This window comes from Engraulis encrasicolus, chromosome 18, assembly GCF_034702125.1.
Source record: "Engraulis encrasicolus isolate BLACKSEA-1 chromosome 18, IST_EnEncr_1.0, whole genome shotgun sequence".
Lineage (NCBI taxonomy): Eukaryota > Metazoa > Chordata > Actinopteri > Clupeiformes > Engraulidae > Engraulis > Engraulis encrasicolus.
The window spans coordinates 24,310,845-24,323,693 of NC_085874.1; the positions used below are offsets into that span (position 1 = coordinate 24,310,845).

Sequence of the window (12,849 nt, forward strand, 5' to 3'; positions counted from 1 at the left end):
AAAAGACCGGACCCCCTGCGGAGTGATATGAAACATTCGCTTTAGCCACTGACTTGTAGGCCTATACAAGCCAGTGGCTTTAGCAGTGAACGTCTTGTTGCCATTGACAGCGGTAGCCAGGACAACGGGTGCTGTCTATCACAGCAGCTGATTAGAGTCTTGTTGAAAAGTCGCTTTAGCAGTGAAAAGTCTTGTTGCCATTGACAGCGGTCTGTTATAGACCAACCCGTCCGTTATCGAAAAATAACAGACGTCCGAACGTTGGGGAGCCCCGTTGAAATGAATGGAGCATTCGACAGATGACGTCACAACCATATAATAAGTAAGGGTTAACGTTCGGCGAGAAGGTCGCTACCGTGGAATAGCAGCACGACAGAGAGAATCTTTAGACCCCGACGCGGAGCGGAGGGGTCTTGTTCTCTCTGAAGTGCTGCTATTCCACAAAGCGACCGACTCGCCGAAAGTTAACCCGCTTATTATATGGAAATGATTCACACATGGCGGGGACATTTCTTTAGGCCTATTTAATGTTAAGGTTGCTGCGCAAAACAAAACAGTGCCGTTGTGGAACACCGCTAGGCAACAGCTAGGTAGCCAGGACAACAGGTGTTGTCTATCACAGCAGCTGATTAGAGTCTTGTTGAAAAGTCGCTTTAGCAGTGAAAAGTCTTGTTGCCATTGACAGCGGTCTGTTATAGACCAACCCGTCCGTTATCGAAAAATAACAGACGTGCGAACGTTGGGGAGCCCCGTTCAAATGAATGGAGCATTCGACCGATGACGTCACAACCATATAATAATTGCTATATAATGGCTCCTGTGGCCATTATTACAGTGATTTGAACGAGTGAAAGCTGGACGTCACAGTAGATTAATTACTTAACTATTAGGTATGCGCAGCCAGCTCTATTATAAGGGTCCCAAACACCAATATCTATGGATTAATTAACTATTAGTTATCCGCAGCCAACTCTAATATAAGGGTCCCAAACACCAATATCTATCCATTAATTAACCATTAGTTATCCTCAGCCAACTCTATTATAAGGGTCCCAACTCCCAATATTTATGTATTATTTATCCATTAGTTATGCCATACTTTTGTATTAAGTAAGTATTAATTTTGGTCCTTAGTTAAGTATGACCTGATAGCTACTTAACTATTAAATGTGCCCTTAATTATATATTAGTTAAATAATAATATGCTATTATTATCTAATAGTTAAGTAACTGCTTGCTAATGTTTGACATATGCATTAATAACAATTAATATGTGTCTAATATGCCGTTAAGTAATGATTATTAACCCTTACTTAAGTATTAGTATAGCTACTTTACTGTTAATTATGGCCCCTTATTTGGAAGTGTTACCCAAAACTTTCATGTAGGAAGGCGACTGGAAGTCCGCCATTTTATCTCACGGAAGTAAAGAGCATGGGGTCTTGCGCCATCGCGTGGCACAACGAGCATGCGTTGAACGACCGGAATTGTTGTTCATTCTGAACAAAAGGTTACATGACGAGGAACGTGTTTATTCGGAATTAAAAGAGGAATAAACCACTCACTTTATTCTGAATTAATTCCGAATCATCTTAATTCTGTTTGGGTAAGTGTTTACATTATGTTTTTAAAGTGGAATTAAGTTTTATTCAGAGTTAAAGAGAGTTCATTCCGAATTAAATTTCTCATGTAAACGAGGTCAATCTCTCTCTCTCCCTTTTTCTCTCTCTCTCTCTCTCTCTCTCTATCTGACGGAGCCCAGATCAGGACATAATGTGGTCATTACGGTGTCCAACAGCATGCTGAAAAAGAGGAGCCACTATCGTTGCAGAGAGTCAACACAATCAATCAAAACTGATGTAAATGCAAAAGTAGGTTTAATTTCCATGCTGGCATTTGACATTTGAAATTATAAACAAGAAATGTTACATTCAGAAATGACATCAATGTCCGTAGCATTACAGTTTGAAGCTCAGAGAAAAGCAACCAGCACACAAGATAAAATGAACAATCAACAAAAAGGAAGCCCTCTGATCCCTCTGATTCTGATCTGATTATTAAGTAATACACTTTTTTTTTCTAGTGTATTACAGTAATTTTTGCAGCTAAAAATGCCTATTTCGGGAAATTCAAAATGGCGGACTATGGAGAAAATCCCCCTTTTCATGTATGAAAAGTGCAATTTACCCAGTCATAGCCTAATGAAAACTTAAAGGGACACTGTGCAGGAAATGGTCAAAAAAGGTACTGCAACTATTCTGCTCATTGAAACTGGGCTGCCTATTGCCAAATTTGATCTTTACATGAAAGTTTACTAAGTAATAAACAAATATTGTTTAGTATAGTCCAAGTACAGTTATTTTTGCAGCTCAAAATGTTTTTTTTGGAAATTCAAAATGGCGGACCATGGAGAAGATCCCCCTTTTCATGTATGAAAAGTGCAATTTTTCCAGTCATAATGAATACTTAGAATTTGATGCTGGTGGTAAGTATTCATGAAAAATGCAACATTAGTAAATGGGCAGCATGAATTCTGGAAATAAACAACTAAAAATCTCACACAGTGTCCCTTTAATATTTGATGGAGGTGGTAAGTATTCATGAAAAAGGTAACATTAGTGAATGGGTAGCATGAATTCTGGAAATAAACAACTAAAAATCTTACACAGTGTACCTTTAAAGTAAAAATTCATTTATCAACATACTCTCATTATATGGTCTCATTATCGGTCAACAATTCAAAAAATGTTATTGTCACATACAGTCAGTAGATACTGGAAACTTGAACTATGACATTTTGTTTCACTCAGAGGTACAATGCTCCGAAACATCAAAGCCAAGTAAGGAGCAGTGGATTCAGAGGCAGATGGACAACAATGAAATACTGTGCATTATGCAGCGCAGAAGGATCATAAACACACATGATGTGCTAATGTGTTTAACGGTCTCATTGGAGAACTCAACACATTTTTCAATGGATGATTTAATTCACAGAAATTAAACAATCACAAAATCGCAAAATTATATGATGATGCATTACCTTGAAACAATAAATCTAAGCAATAGCCTACTGTACATCTATATTGTAGCATTGGTTTCCAACCCCCCCGTACGTGTGTGTGTGTGTGTGTGTGTGTGTGTGTGTGTGTGTGTGTGTGTGTGTGTGTGTGTGTGTGTGTGTGTGTGTGTGTGTGTGCACGCGCGGGAACGGGCACCAGCACAGTATTCTGTCTTCCTGCAATGCGCTATGAGAGACAGATAAGCACAAAGAGGTCTTGTGGTGGCGTGTCCTAGCGGTTACGTTCCAAGCAACAGGGCGACCCTATTGAAACTCCCATAGATGAGTTTTTAAAAAAAATCCCACAAAGACATGACGCTGAATTTGCACATCAGACACAGTTTCAGCTTACACAATAGGATGAACTACTACCTGTGAAAATCTTGAGTCATTTTTTGCCCTTTTAAGAAAAATAGAAATTGTGCCAATCTGGTCGGAAACGGACTACAGCTCCCAGCATGCTGTGCTTCGCGCCTCATTGACAACACAGAGAAACAAATGAACGCGAATGAACGCAAATTCTTTGCGTTTCTTCACATTCTTGTAATCCTGTGAGTTCCATATTGTCTTCTTATTACACATATATAGACTCGATTAGTTTGGTTTGATTTTAGCTTCTCTAGTAGATATGATGGCTTCTGTGGTGACGAGTAACCACCTCTCTGGCTCACGTTTGGCTATGCTAATTAGGCTATGCTAATTACATGGAGTAAGCACGTCGCACATGCGAGTCATTGTAGTTCTGTATTAGCTTTTTAAAGAATATTAAAATCAGTTCAGATCAGTTAAAAACCGGACATTTTATCACCTGAGTCGATCAAATGGGCCAACATGCACATTATATGACAGCCACTGCTCCTACTTCGTCGTCAGGGCTGAGATGTAATTTTTAAAAGAAAAAACCCATTCATTTTATGCAGAGGGTTGGGACGTTCCCTTCAAATTGCTTAACCAACGCTCAAAAAAATTACAAAAATGGCCTCTCACAGATGGACCACTGTATAGTGGTACAATTATAATCATTCCAGCCCATGTTCTGGATGATCACACAATTTTCAGTGTCCGTATTAGGTTGACCAGGGCGCCAGTACCTGCAGTAACAGATAAAGGTGAGAAGAGAGAGAGAGAAGCAGAGGTAAATAGGCCTAATATTGTAATAGGGAAGGTTGCAAATTGGGATACAGGACTCAGACCTCTTTACACATGGCACGCATAATTTCAGGGAAATGTTCATCCTAATTTTGCTGACTATTCCAATCAACGTGCTGTCTGCCAAGCGGTCGCCCTGAACAATCTATGCATAAGTTATCATCTTGCCTCACGCTCTCACTTGCATTGTCCAAAAAACAGGGACATATCAGAGAGACTGCCTGAACTTCTGGGAGCCTTGGGATGGGATGGCTGTGTGTGTGTGTGTGTGTGTGTGTGTGTGTGTGTGTGTGTGTGTGTGTGTGTGTGTGTGTGTGTGTGTGTGTGTGTGTGTGTGTGTGTGTGTGTGTGTGTGTGTGTGTGTGAACAAGGCTCCTACCCTGTGGAAAGTGGTGTGTCATCAGTCCATGTCCAGCTGCCATCCTGCCCCCTCTTCAGTCCAATCCAGCCATCAAACTTCTTGTTAGTTATGAACCGCTACACACGCACACACACACACACACACACTAACATGAAGCAAACTAATCTGCACATTTTTGTCCTTGCGTCTGTAACGCCAATGAGTCTTGAACCTGTGTGTGTGCATGTGTCTGCGTGTGTGTTGTGGTGTGTTGTGTTGTGTTGTGTTGTGGTGTGGTGTGGTGTGGTGTGTTGTGTTGTGTTGTGTTGTGGTGTGGTGTGGTGTGGTGTGTTTGTGTGGCTGGTTTACCTGTTGCTCTGGTGTCTTGATGAGCGCCAGGTCTCCCCCAAGAGACTGGCAGTATCTCCTGCTGTCAGACCATGGTCTTGCTGCTTGTGCATTATTGAGATAACAGCTGCACTCGAAACGGACCCAACTTTGGGGGCAGGACCGCTCCTCACACACTGATACACACACACACTCACACACACACACACACACACACACACACACACACACACACACACACACATATTTTTAAAATGTATTTCGGGTAGTCATGCATTCGTAGGCCTAATAGCCAAAAATTAATTTGATTTACTTTACTCAAAGCTGGTCAGAAGTTTGTTTATCAGCTGTGTTTTAAGGGAGGCAAACCTTTTTTTCATGCAGACGCTGGATGGAGCTCAAAATACAGACAGCTCCCGTGCAGAAAGACGTTTCTTTGCCCTGTTTGTAAAGTTGTGAGAACCCTCGTATCGTTGTAAAGGCATTTAGCGGACAAACTTAGTTGCACTATGCGTTGCCACCAGTGCAGGAAAAAATAGGAAACAGACAGTAGACAATAATATAGTTACCTTATTTAACTTTCATACAGTCAGTTAATGAACTTCATATAGGGCTATTGCACGGAGATTTCCCCGACATAAGGCGACAGCAATACAGTTAATTCGCTGGGCGAAGTCTGGGGTTATATCTGGAGTAACATGGCGGCCGCAGATATTGGAAACGCGACCGACTGTCAAGGTCTAGTTTGCGTCAATGACGTTGCCTCGCATCTCGAGGCCATAAGCAAAAGGCTAGGAGGAAAGGAAAGACAAAGAGAGGGACACACGGACGTCGTGAACAAGCTGTAAAAACGGACCGATGGCCACCCACACACATACCCACGACTTAAACAGTACAAAAAGTTAATTAAAGGTCTCTCACCACATTCAGAGTACGTTGAAATGTGACAAGAATCATTTGTTGCTCATGCATTTAGCTGAGAGCATATAGTGCAGCCAGTGTGTGCATAGGTGTTAGGTTTTGAGGTTATCTCGGCCACTATGGGTCATTTTTGCATCCTGGTCATGTCATGTTTGTTTTGACAGCCATGTGCTTCTTTGATTTGTTGGTCATGTGAATGGACATGACTTTGATGCTGTCGATCGATGTAGTCAAAGCACGTGAGCGAGAACTTGTTGTCACGACGTGGGTGCTATTAAACACAGCGCATTTAAAGTCGGCCACAAATGTGCACGAGACAATGAGCTCGCACCAGTTTGATCTACTAAGGGGTCTTACACAACACGGCGGTAAAGCGTCGCGGAACGGCCGCGTTTTTTACCGGCGTCGGTGAAAATACATTGAAACCTATCTGTCCTTACACACCAACCGGCGGTAGTCGGGCGTCAGCAGCGCGGGAGCCGGCTCCGCGCCGGGCTGCATTTGGAATATAGAACTCCAGCGTATTTTTCACGCCGGCAACCGGCGGTGTCTCATTCAAATGAATGGCAAAGTAGCACGCTAGCTTTAGCTGTGGGGAGGGTTTTGAACAGGACTGGCCGCGCACGCCGACGCTGTCAGTATGCAAGGCAGAGAAAAGCACGCCGGCCAAAACTAAGCAGAAAGACCGCGTCCGTCCTGCGACCGTTCCGTTCCGCCTTGGTATGTTTTGGCCCTTACACAACAAGGCGGTAAAGCGTCGCGGAACGGCCGCGTTTTTTACCCGCGTCAGTGAAAATACATTGAAACCTATCTGTCCTTACACACCAACCGGCGGTAGTCGGGCGTCAGCGGCGCGGGAGCCGGCTCCGCACCGCGCTGCATTTGGAAAATAGAACTCCAGCGTATTTTTCACGCCGGCAACCGGCGGTGTCTCATTCAAATGAATGGCAAAGTAGCACGCTAGCTTTAGCTGTGGGGAGGGTTTTGAACAGGACTGGCCGCGCACGCCGACGCTGTCAGTATGCAAGGCAGAGAAAAGCACGCCGGCCAAAACTAAGCAGAAAGACCGCGTCAGTCCTGCGACCGTTCCGTTCCGCCTTGGTATGTTTTGGCCCTTACACAACAAGGCGGTAAAGCGTCGCGGAACGGCCGCGTTTTTTACCCGCGTCAGTGAAAATACATTGAAACCTATCTGTCCTTACACACCAACCGGCGGTAGTCGGGCGTCAGCGGCGCGGGAGCCGGCTCCGCGCCGCGCTGCATTTGGAAAATAGAACTCCAGCGTATTTTTCACGGCGGTGTCTCATTCAAATGAATGGCAAAGTAGCACGCTAGCTTTAGCTGTGGGGAGGGTTTTGAACAGGACTGGCCGCGCACGCCGACGCTGTCAGTGTGCAAGGCAGAGAAAAGCACGCCGGCCAAAACTAAGCAGAAAGACCGTGTCCGTCCTGCGACCGTTCCGTTCCGCCTTGGTATGTTTTGGCCCTAACACACCAAGTGTGAGGTGTGGGGGACACTAAGAGCTGAAGTGGGCAGCAGTGCAAACTTGTGTAGGGGTGTGAGACAAGGCATCTATACAGACGTGAGTGAGTTGTTGGCCAACCAGTTCATGGGAGCGTCACCTTGGAGGCGGTATGCAGACCCTTGCAGACGAGCATTAACGGGGATAAGCAACTGCAGGAGTTGCAAGGTCCGTCTGCAGTCGCAATCATCTCGCGTCGGCCCAACATGACTGAAATTTGGTAAGTTGGACAGGAAATCTAACCATCATGCAGCATTTTCAGCCAGAATGCATTGCTGTCCACATGCGCATGTAGCCGTTACGGTATCTCAATTGTACCTATTAGCCTCATACGACTTTGTTGCTGTCGACCAACATAGACGAACCACGTGAGTGAGAACTTGTCACGATGTGGGTGGTATTAAATACAGTGCATTTAAAGGGGAACTGTGTGAGATTTTTTTGTTGTTTATTTCCAGAATACATGCTGCCCATTCACTAATGTTACCTTTTTCATGAATACATACCACCAGCATCAAATTCTAAGTATTCATTATGACTGGAAAAATTGCACTTTTCATACATGAAAAGGGGGGTCTTCTCCATGGTCCGCCATTTTTAATTTAAAAAAATTGCAATTTTTAGCTGCAAAAATGACTGTACCTGGACCATACTAGAAAATATTTGTTTATTATTTAGTAAACTTCCATGTAAAGATCAAATTTGGCAATAGGCAGCCCAGTTTCAATGAGCAGCATAGTTGCAGTACCTTTTTTGACCATTTCCTGCACAGTGTACCTTTAAGTGCATGCATGCAACATTTGCTCTCAGTAATGTCATAACAATGTTGTTATGATGTAGTTGGGTATTTTCAGCAAATAGTGAATAGGCCCGTCGGTGACCCGATCTGCAGTAAGAGGCTACAGTGTGTATGGTATCGGAGTTGTTTGACATGTTTTCTTCTCTGCATACTTTATGATCCAGAAGTGCTTGCTTACTGTGTTTTTTTGTGTTGCAGTGTGTACCTTTATACCTAAACCTACATGAGCTGCAGGGGAGGGGGATCAGTAGGCCACTTGGGCACATTTTAGTGTGGGTAACTCCCATGTTAGTCCCTTCCTAATTGTGTTTTTTTAGTATTGTGGTATTTTAAAATAGCTTGTAACTTGATGCACTCTTTTATAAGGGAAGTATGCCTGTATGATTAAATTAACTTGTTTTCCCAAGGGAGCTTCTAACCACTAGGTGGCGTAGTCAAAATAAATAAAAAACTGGAATGCAGCTGCAAATCAATGCTCTCAGTGTATGGCATTTTGTGAATATTATTACCTATTATTTTGTGGATATTATTTCTCCGAGGGCTCCAAAGCACATGGAAGTACCATGGGTAAGTAGTATACCATGTAAGGGTAGTACAGGCCTACTGCAGTTTACATCAGAATTAAAGGTACAATGTATAAGATTTTGCTGTTGTTTATTTCCAGAATTCATGCTACCCATTCACTAATGTTAGCTTTTTCATGAATATTTACCACCACCATCAAATTCTAAGTATTTATTATGACTGGACATACATGAAAAGTGGGATCTTCTCCATCGTCCGCCATTTTGAATTTTCAGAAATAGCCATTTTTAGCTGCAAAAATGACTCTACTTGGAGTAAACTTGCATGAAAAGACGAAATTTGGCAATAGTCAACCCAGTTTCAATGAGCAGCATAGTTGCAGTACCTTCTTTTTTTTTTTACCATTTTCTGCACAATGTACCTTTAAGGCCCCAATTGCAACAAACTGTATTTTCCTTTAAGGAAGAAACATACCAATCCCAATATTTGCAACACTACGAGTAGTTATCCAAAACCAAATGGTGTGATGTAAGTCAGCATTGTATTCTTACATTTTAGCTGTTGTTGGTTGTACATTAGCAGGTTGTTGTTGTCGATCAACAGTTGATCTCTTTCCTTGAGCAACTTGCTGTGATTGGCCAGCAGCTGCTCTCTCTCATTTAATAGCTGGCTGTGATTGGCCAGCATCTGCTCTCTCTCATTACACAGCTTGCTATGATTGGACAGCAGCTGCTCTCTCTCAGTTAGCAGTTGGTCTCTCTCGGTCAGAACACTGGTAACCAGTCGTATGAACAGCACAAACAGCACAGCACACAGCATTCCCAGACCCACAGCAGTCCATCTGCAGCACCTGTCTGCTGCTTCTGCAGGAGGACAAAAAAGAACAGGATGAGCTCTAAAACTTTCACAGTTCACCCAGGTTCCCCTTTGTAACATAATCACATAATGACACATGTAATGACAAACTATTGTTAGAACTATAGGAAGACAGAAAAGGGCTTTGTTCAGGAGCTTATAAATAATGGGTAACACTTTACTTGACACCGGTGTCATAAGCATGTCATTACAGTGTCATAGTGTCATGGCACAGTTATGCATGTTTCGTAAGCATTATGTCCATGTCATAAGCATTTTATGACTGTTGGCCTTAAAGGGCAACTCCTGCCAATTTCAATGTGCTGTTGTATTGCTCACGCTACCCTTGACTTGTCAGTACCCGGTGACGCCACAGTTTTTGGCCCAGCCCTTTCCGAGATATGAGCTATTCTAATGGGGGCAACTTTTGTATGCATTTTTTAAAAACTCCAACTCCAAATATTTTCCCAAAAGGTATCGCTGTTTGCTAGCTGTTTGCTGATGTTGCACAGCCTTTTGGATGTTTTTGGAAATAAATAAAAATGCTTTTATGAAATGTAAACAAAAGTTGCCCCCATTAGAATAGCTCATATCTCGGAAAGGGCTGAGCCAAAAAATGCGGCGTCACCGGGTACTGACAAGTCAAGGGTAGCGTGAGAAATACAACAGCACATTCAAATTGGTAGGAGTTGCCCTTTAAGTGACATTCGGTTATGACAAAGACAACTTTTGACTGTACAAAAAGTGAATGAAAAAAAAGAATGTCATAATGTACAGGGGTCCATGTTGACATTATAATCTACTAATGTTTGACAATCAAAAGCATGTGACAATAATGCCCCAATATACAATATATAGTCTAGAGCCTAGTGATGCAGCTGGAAGTTCCACCAGCCCCCCATATGACCTCGAGCACCTACCACCCAAAATGACAAACCACTGGTCCACACATCACACTGCCCTAAAGGCCTATATACAGTATTTTCTAAGATAAGCAATTTCACCCCCACATAGTACAAGGTGCTGTTGTGACGAATCTAAAAGTTTGCGTCACGATCATATTGCCAAACAAGACCCAGGCTGAACAGTGGTCCAGTCACCATATACGGTACAGCATATAATTAAAGACCATAGTAATCAAAGGGTCTTAAAAGAGGACTGAGTGGAGTTTGGTGTTGCGAAGTGAAATTTGCATTGCATTTTTGTGGATCTCTTAGCATTCTAAATGTGTGAGAAATCAATCATAGAGATTGTCCAGTCAGACCATGCAAGGCCTTGCATAGTAGTCAGGTCAAGAGCAATGCAAGTACTTTCTGAGTTCCCAAAACAATCCTCCCAGTTTGTTGAGAAGCAAACAACCATTGACTGATTTCTCAAGAAACAAATGAAAAGAGTAGGACATATTTAGAATGGCTATGTTTACATGACGTTTTAAATTCTGAATTAATAATTCCGAATTATTAGAGTTTACTGTGATCTTTCATTTCATTCCGAATTGTGAAGTGTTTACGTTTCCAAAGCGGTATGAACCTTTATTCAATATTAAAGTTAGTTAATTCTGAATTAAATGTCTCATGTCAACGTAGCCACTGACATGAAGTCTCTGTACCTGGAGCCTGGGGTGATGGTGGACCAGTATTTGGTTTTCTCTCTCCGGGCTGCATGGCAGTGGATGACAGGGATAATGATGCTGGATCATTATCTGGCTTTCTCTCTCTGGCCGGCATGGCTGTCTGTGCACCTGGCTGGGCTGATGAGATCTCCTGCAGGTTGATATCTCCATGCGGTCCATTGATATCACCATTCATAGTGACAGGCCTTTAAAATAACGGCATCAGCTTCAACAGTCAGTCAAGCACTTAAAGTGTAACACTAGCCCATATGTAGTCTTCTGTTTAACTCTAGCAAAAATCGTTTAAGAGAGAAAGATATGTCAAACTCCGCCCATTCAATGCAAAGGAGTGTGCTCAAAATTCGGGGCCCTTCTCAAAACCTAGGACAGTGCACTTCCAAGTGTATCAGCCTAATTAGTCACGCCCAGTGATTGGATCTCCTAAGGGGGCGTTGTCCCCTCCTTCTTCTTCTTTTTGTGGTGTTTAAACAAGAGTACCGCCATCTACAGCACTAAGGGGACTCCATTTATGTTCAACCTCAAGACTCCGAAGTTCTCCTAATTGAATTTCTCCTGAAGGGTCAATCACCCGACATCACATGGATACCAGAAAAGAACCAGCCTGAAGTGTCTCTCTCCCATATACGATTCTCTGACTCTAGTAGATGTGAACAGGAAATGTAGACTACATAAACAGTTGGGCCTGGGGTTAGGCACACAGGTGACACTGTAGTGCAAGAGTACTCCTTCCACACAATAATAATAATAATAATAATTGTATTTGTATAGCACTGTGTCATACAAGGCATGTAACTCAAAGTGCTTAACAAATGGGAAAAAACGTTGTTAGAGATAGATTTAAAAGGAGAGGTATAGAGGAGAGGCAGAAAAAGCAGGAAGGCAGAGGAAGAAGAGATAGACAGAGAATGTAGAGTCATAAGGTCAACGTAGGTTAGGACCAGGAATCTTAGATGTGTAAGGTCCATAGTGGCTGGGCCTATCATAAGTCATAGATAGTCACACAGAGATTGGGCGCTCAGGTGCGGCCCCTGGTGGCATCAGGGGTGAGGAAAAACTCCCTTTTGCTTGATTCATAGTTTGTGAGGGGGAAAAAAAAAGCTCAGTGAGGTCTGAGAAAAAAAGACCCCCTGTAGTCAGGAAGAAACCTCAGGCAGAGACCAGCGGCCACCTAGGGGAGCCCCCTGCCAGGGCTGGATTGCGAGTAGTAAGGGCGCTGCGGCAGCTGGGACACTATGACGCCTTGCCAGCTAGGAGTTGGCAAGGATGAAGAGGTGGGTCTTCAGCTGCTTCTTAAAGGAGTCGACGGAGGTGGCTGATCGGATCTCGATGGGGAGGGCGTTCCATCTCTTGGGCGCATAGCAGGCAAACGCGGCGTCGCCGATCTTCTTCTGCGGGGGGGTGGGGGTCCTTAGCAGCTTGGCGTCAGTGGACCTGAGAGCTCGAGCAGGGGCATAAAAAGAGAGCATGTCTGAGATATAGCTAGGGGCAAGTCCATTTAATGCTTTAAATACTGTGAGCAGAATCTTAAAGTCGATTCTGTATGAGACAGGTAACTAGTGCAGGTCTGCCAAGACAGGAGAGATGTGCTCTCTCATTCTGGTTCTTGTTAGGATTCTTGCCGCAGAATTTTGAATGAGTTGCAATTTGTCAATTAATTTTTTTGGGAGACCAGAGAAGAGAGCATTGCAGTAGTCTATCC

General features: G+C 43.2%; 1 protein-coding gene across 1 annotated transcript; it reads right to left on the reverse strand.

Moving 5' to 3' along the window:
• Positions 1–4,582: 4,582 nt before the first annotated feature.
• On the reverse strand, positions 4,583–11,325 carry LOC134468186 (CD209 antigen-like protein E). Its single transcript, XM_063222124.1, has 4 exons — positions 11,259–11,325; positions 9,214–9,525; positions 4,917–4,996; positions 4,583–4,684 (listed from the first exon to the last, which is right to left on the reverse strand). Exons 1-4 carry the CDS (start codon positions 11,323–11,325, stop codon positions 4,583–4,585), a joined length of 561 nt encoding a protein of 186 aa, XP_063078194.1.
• Between the last annotated feature and the right edge of the window lie 1,524 nt (positions 11,326–12,849).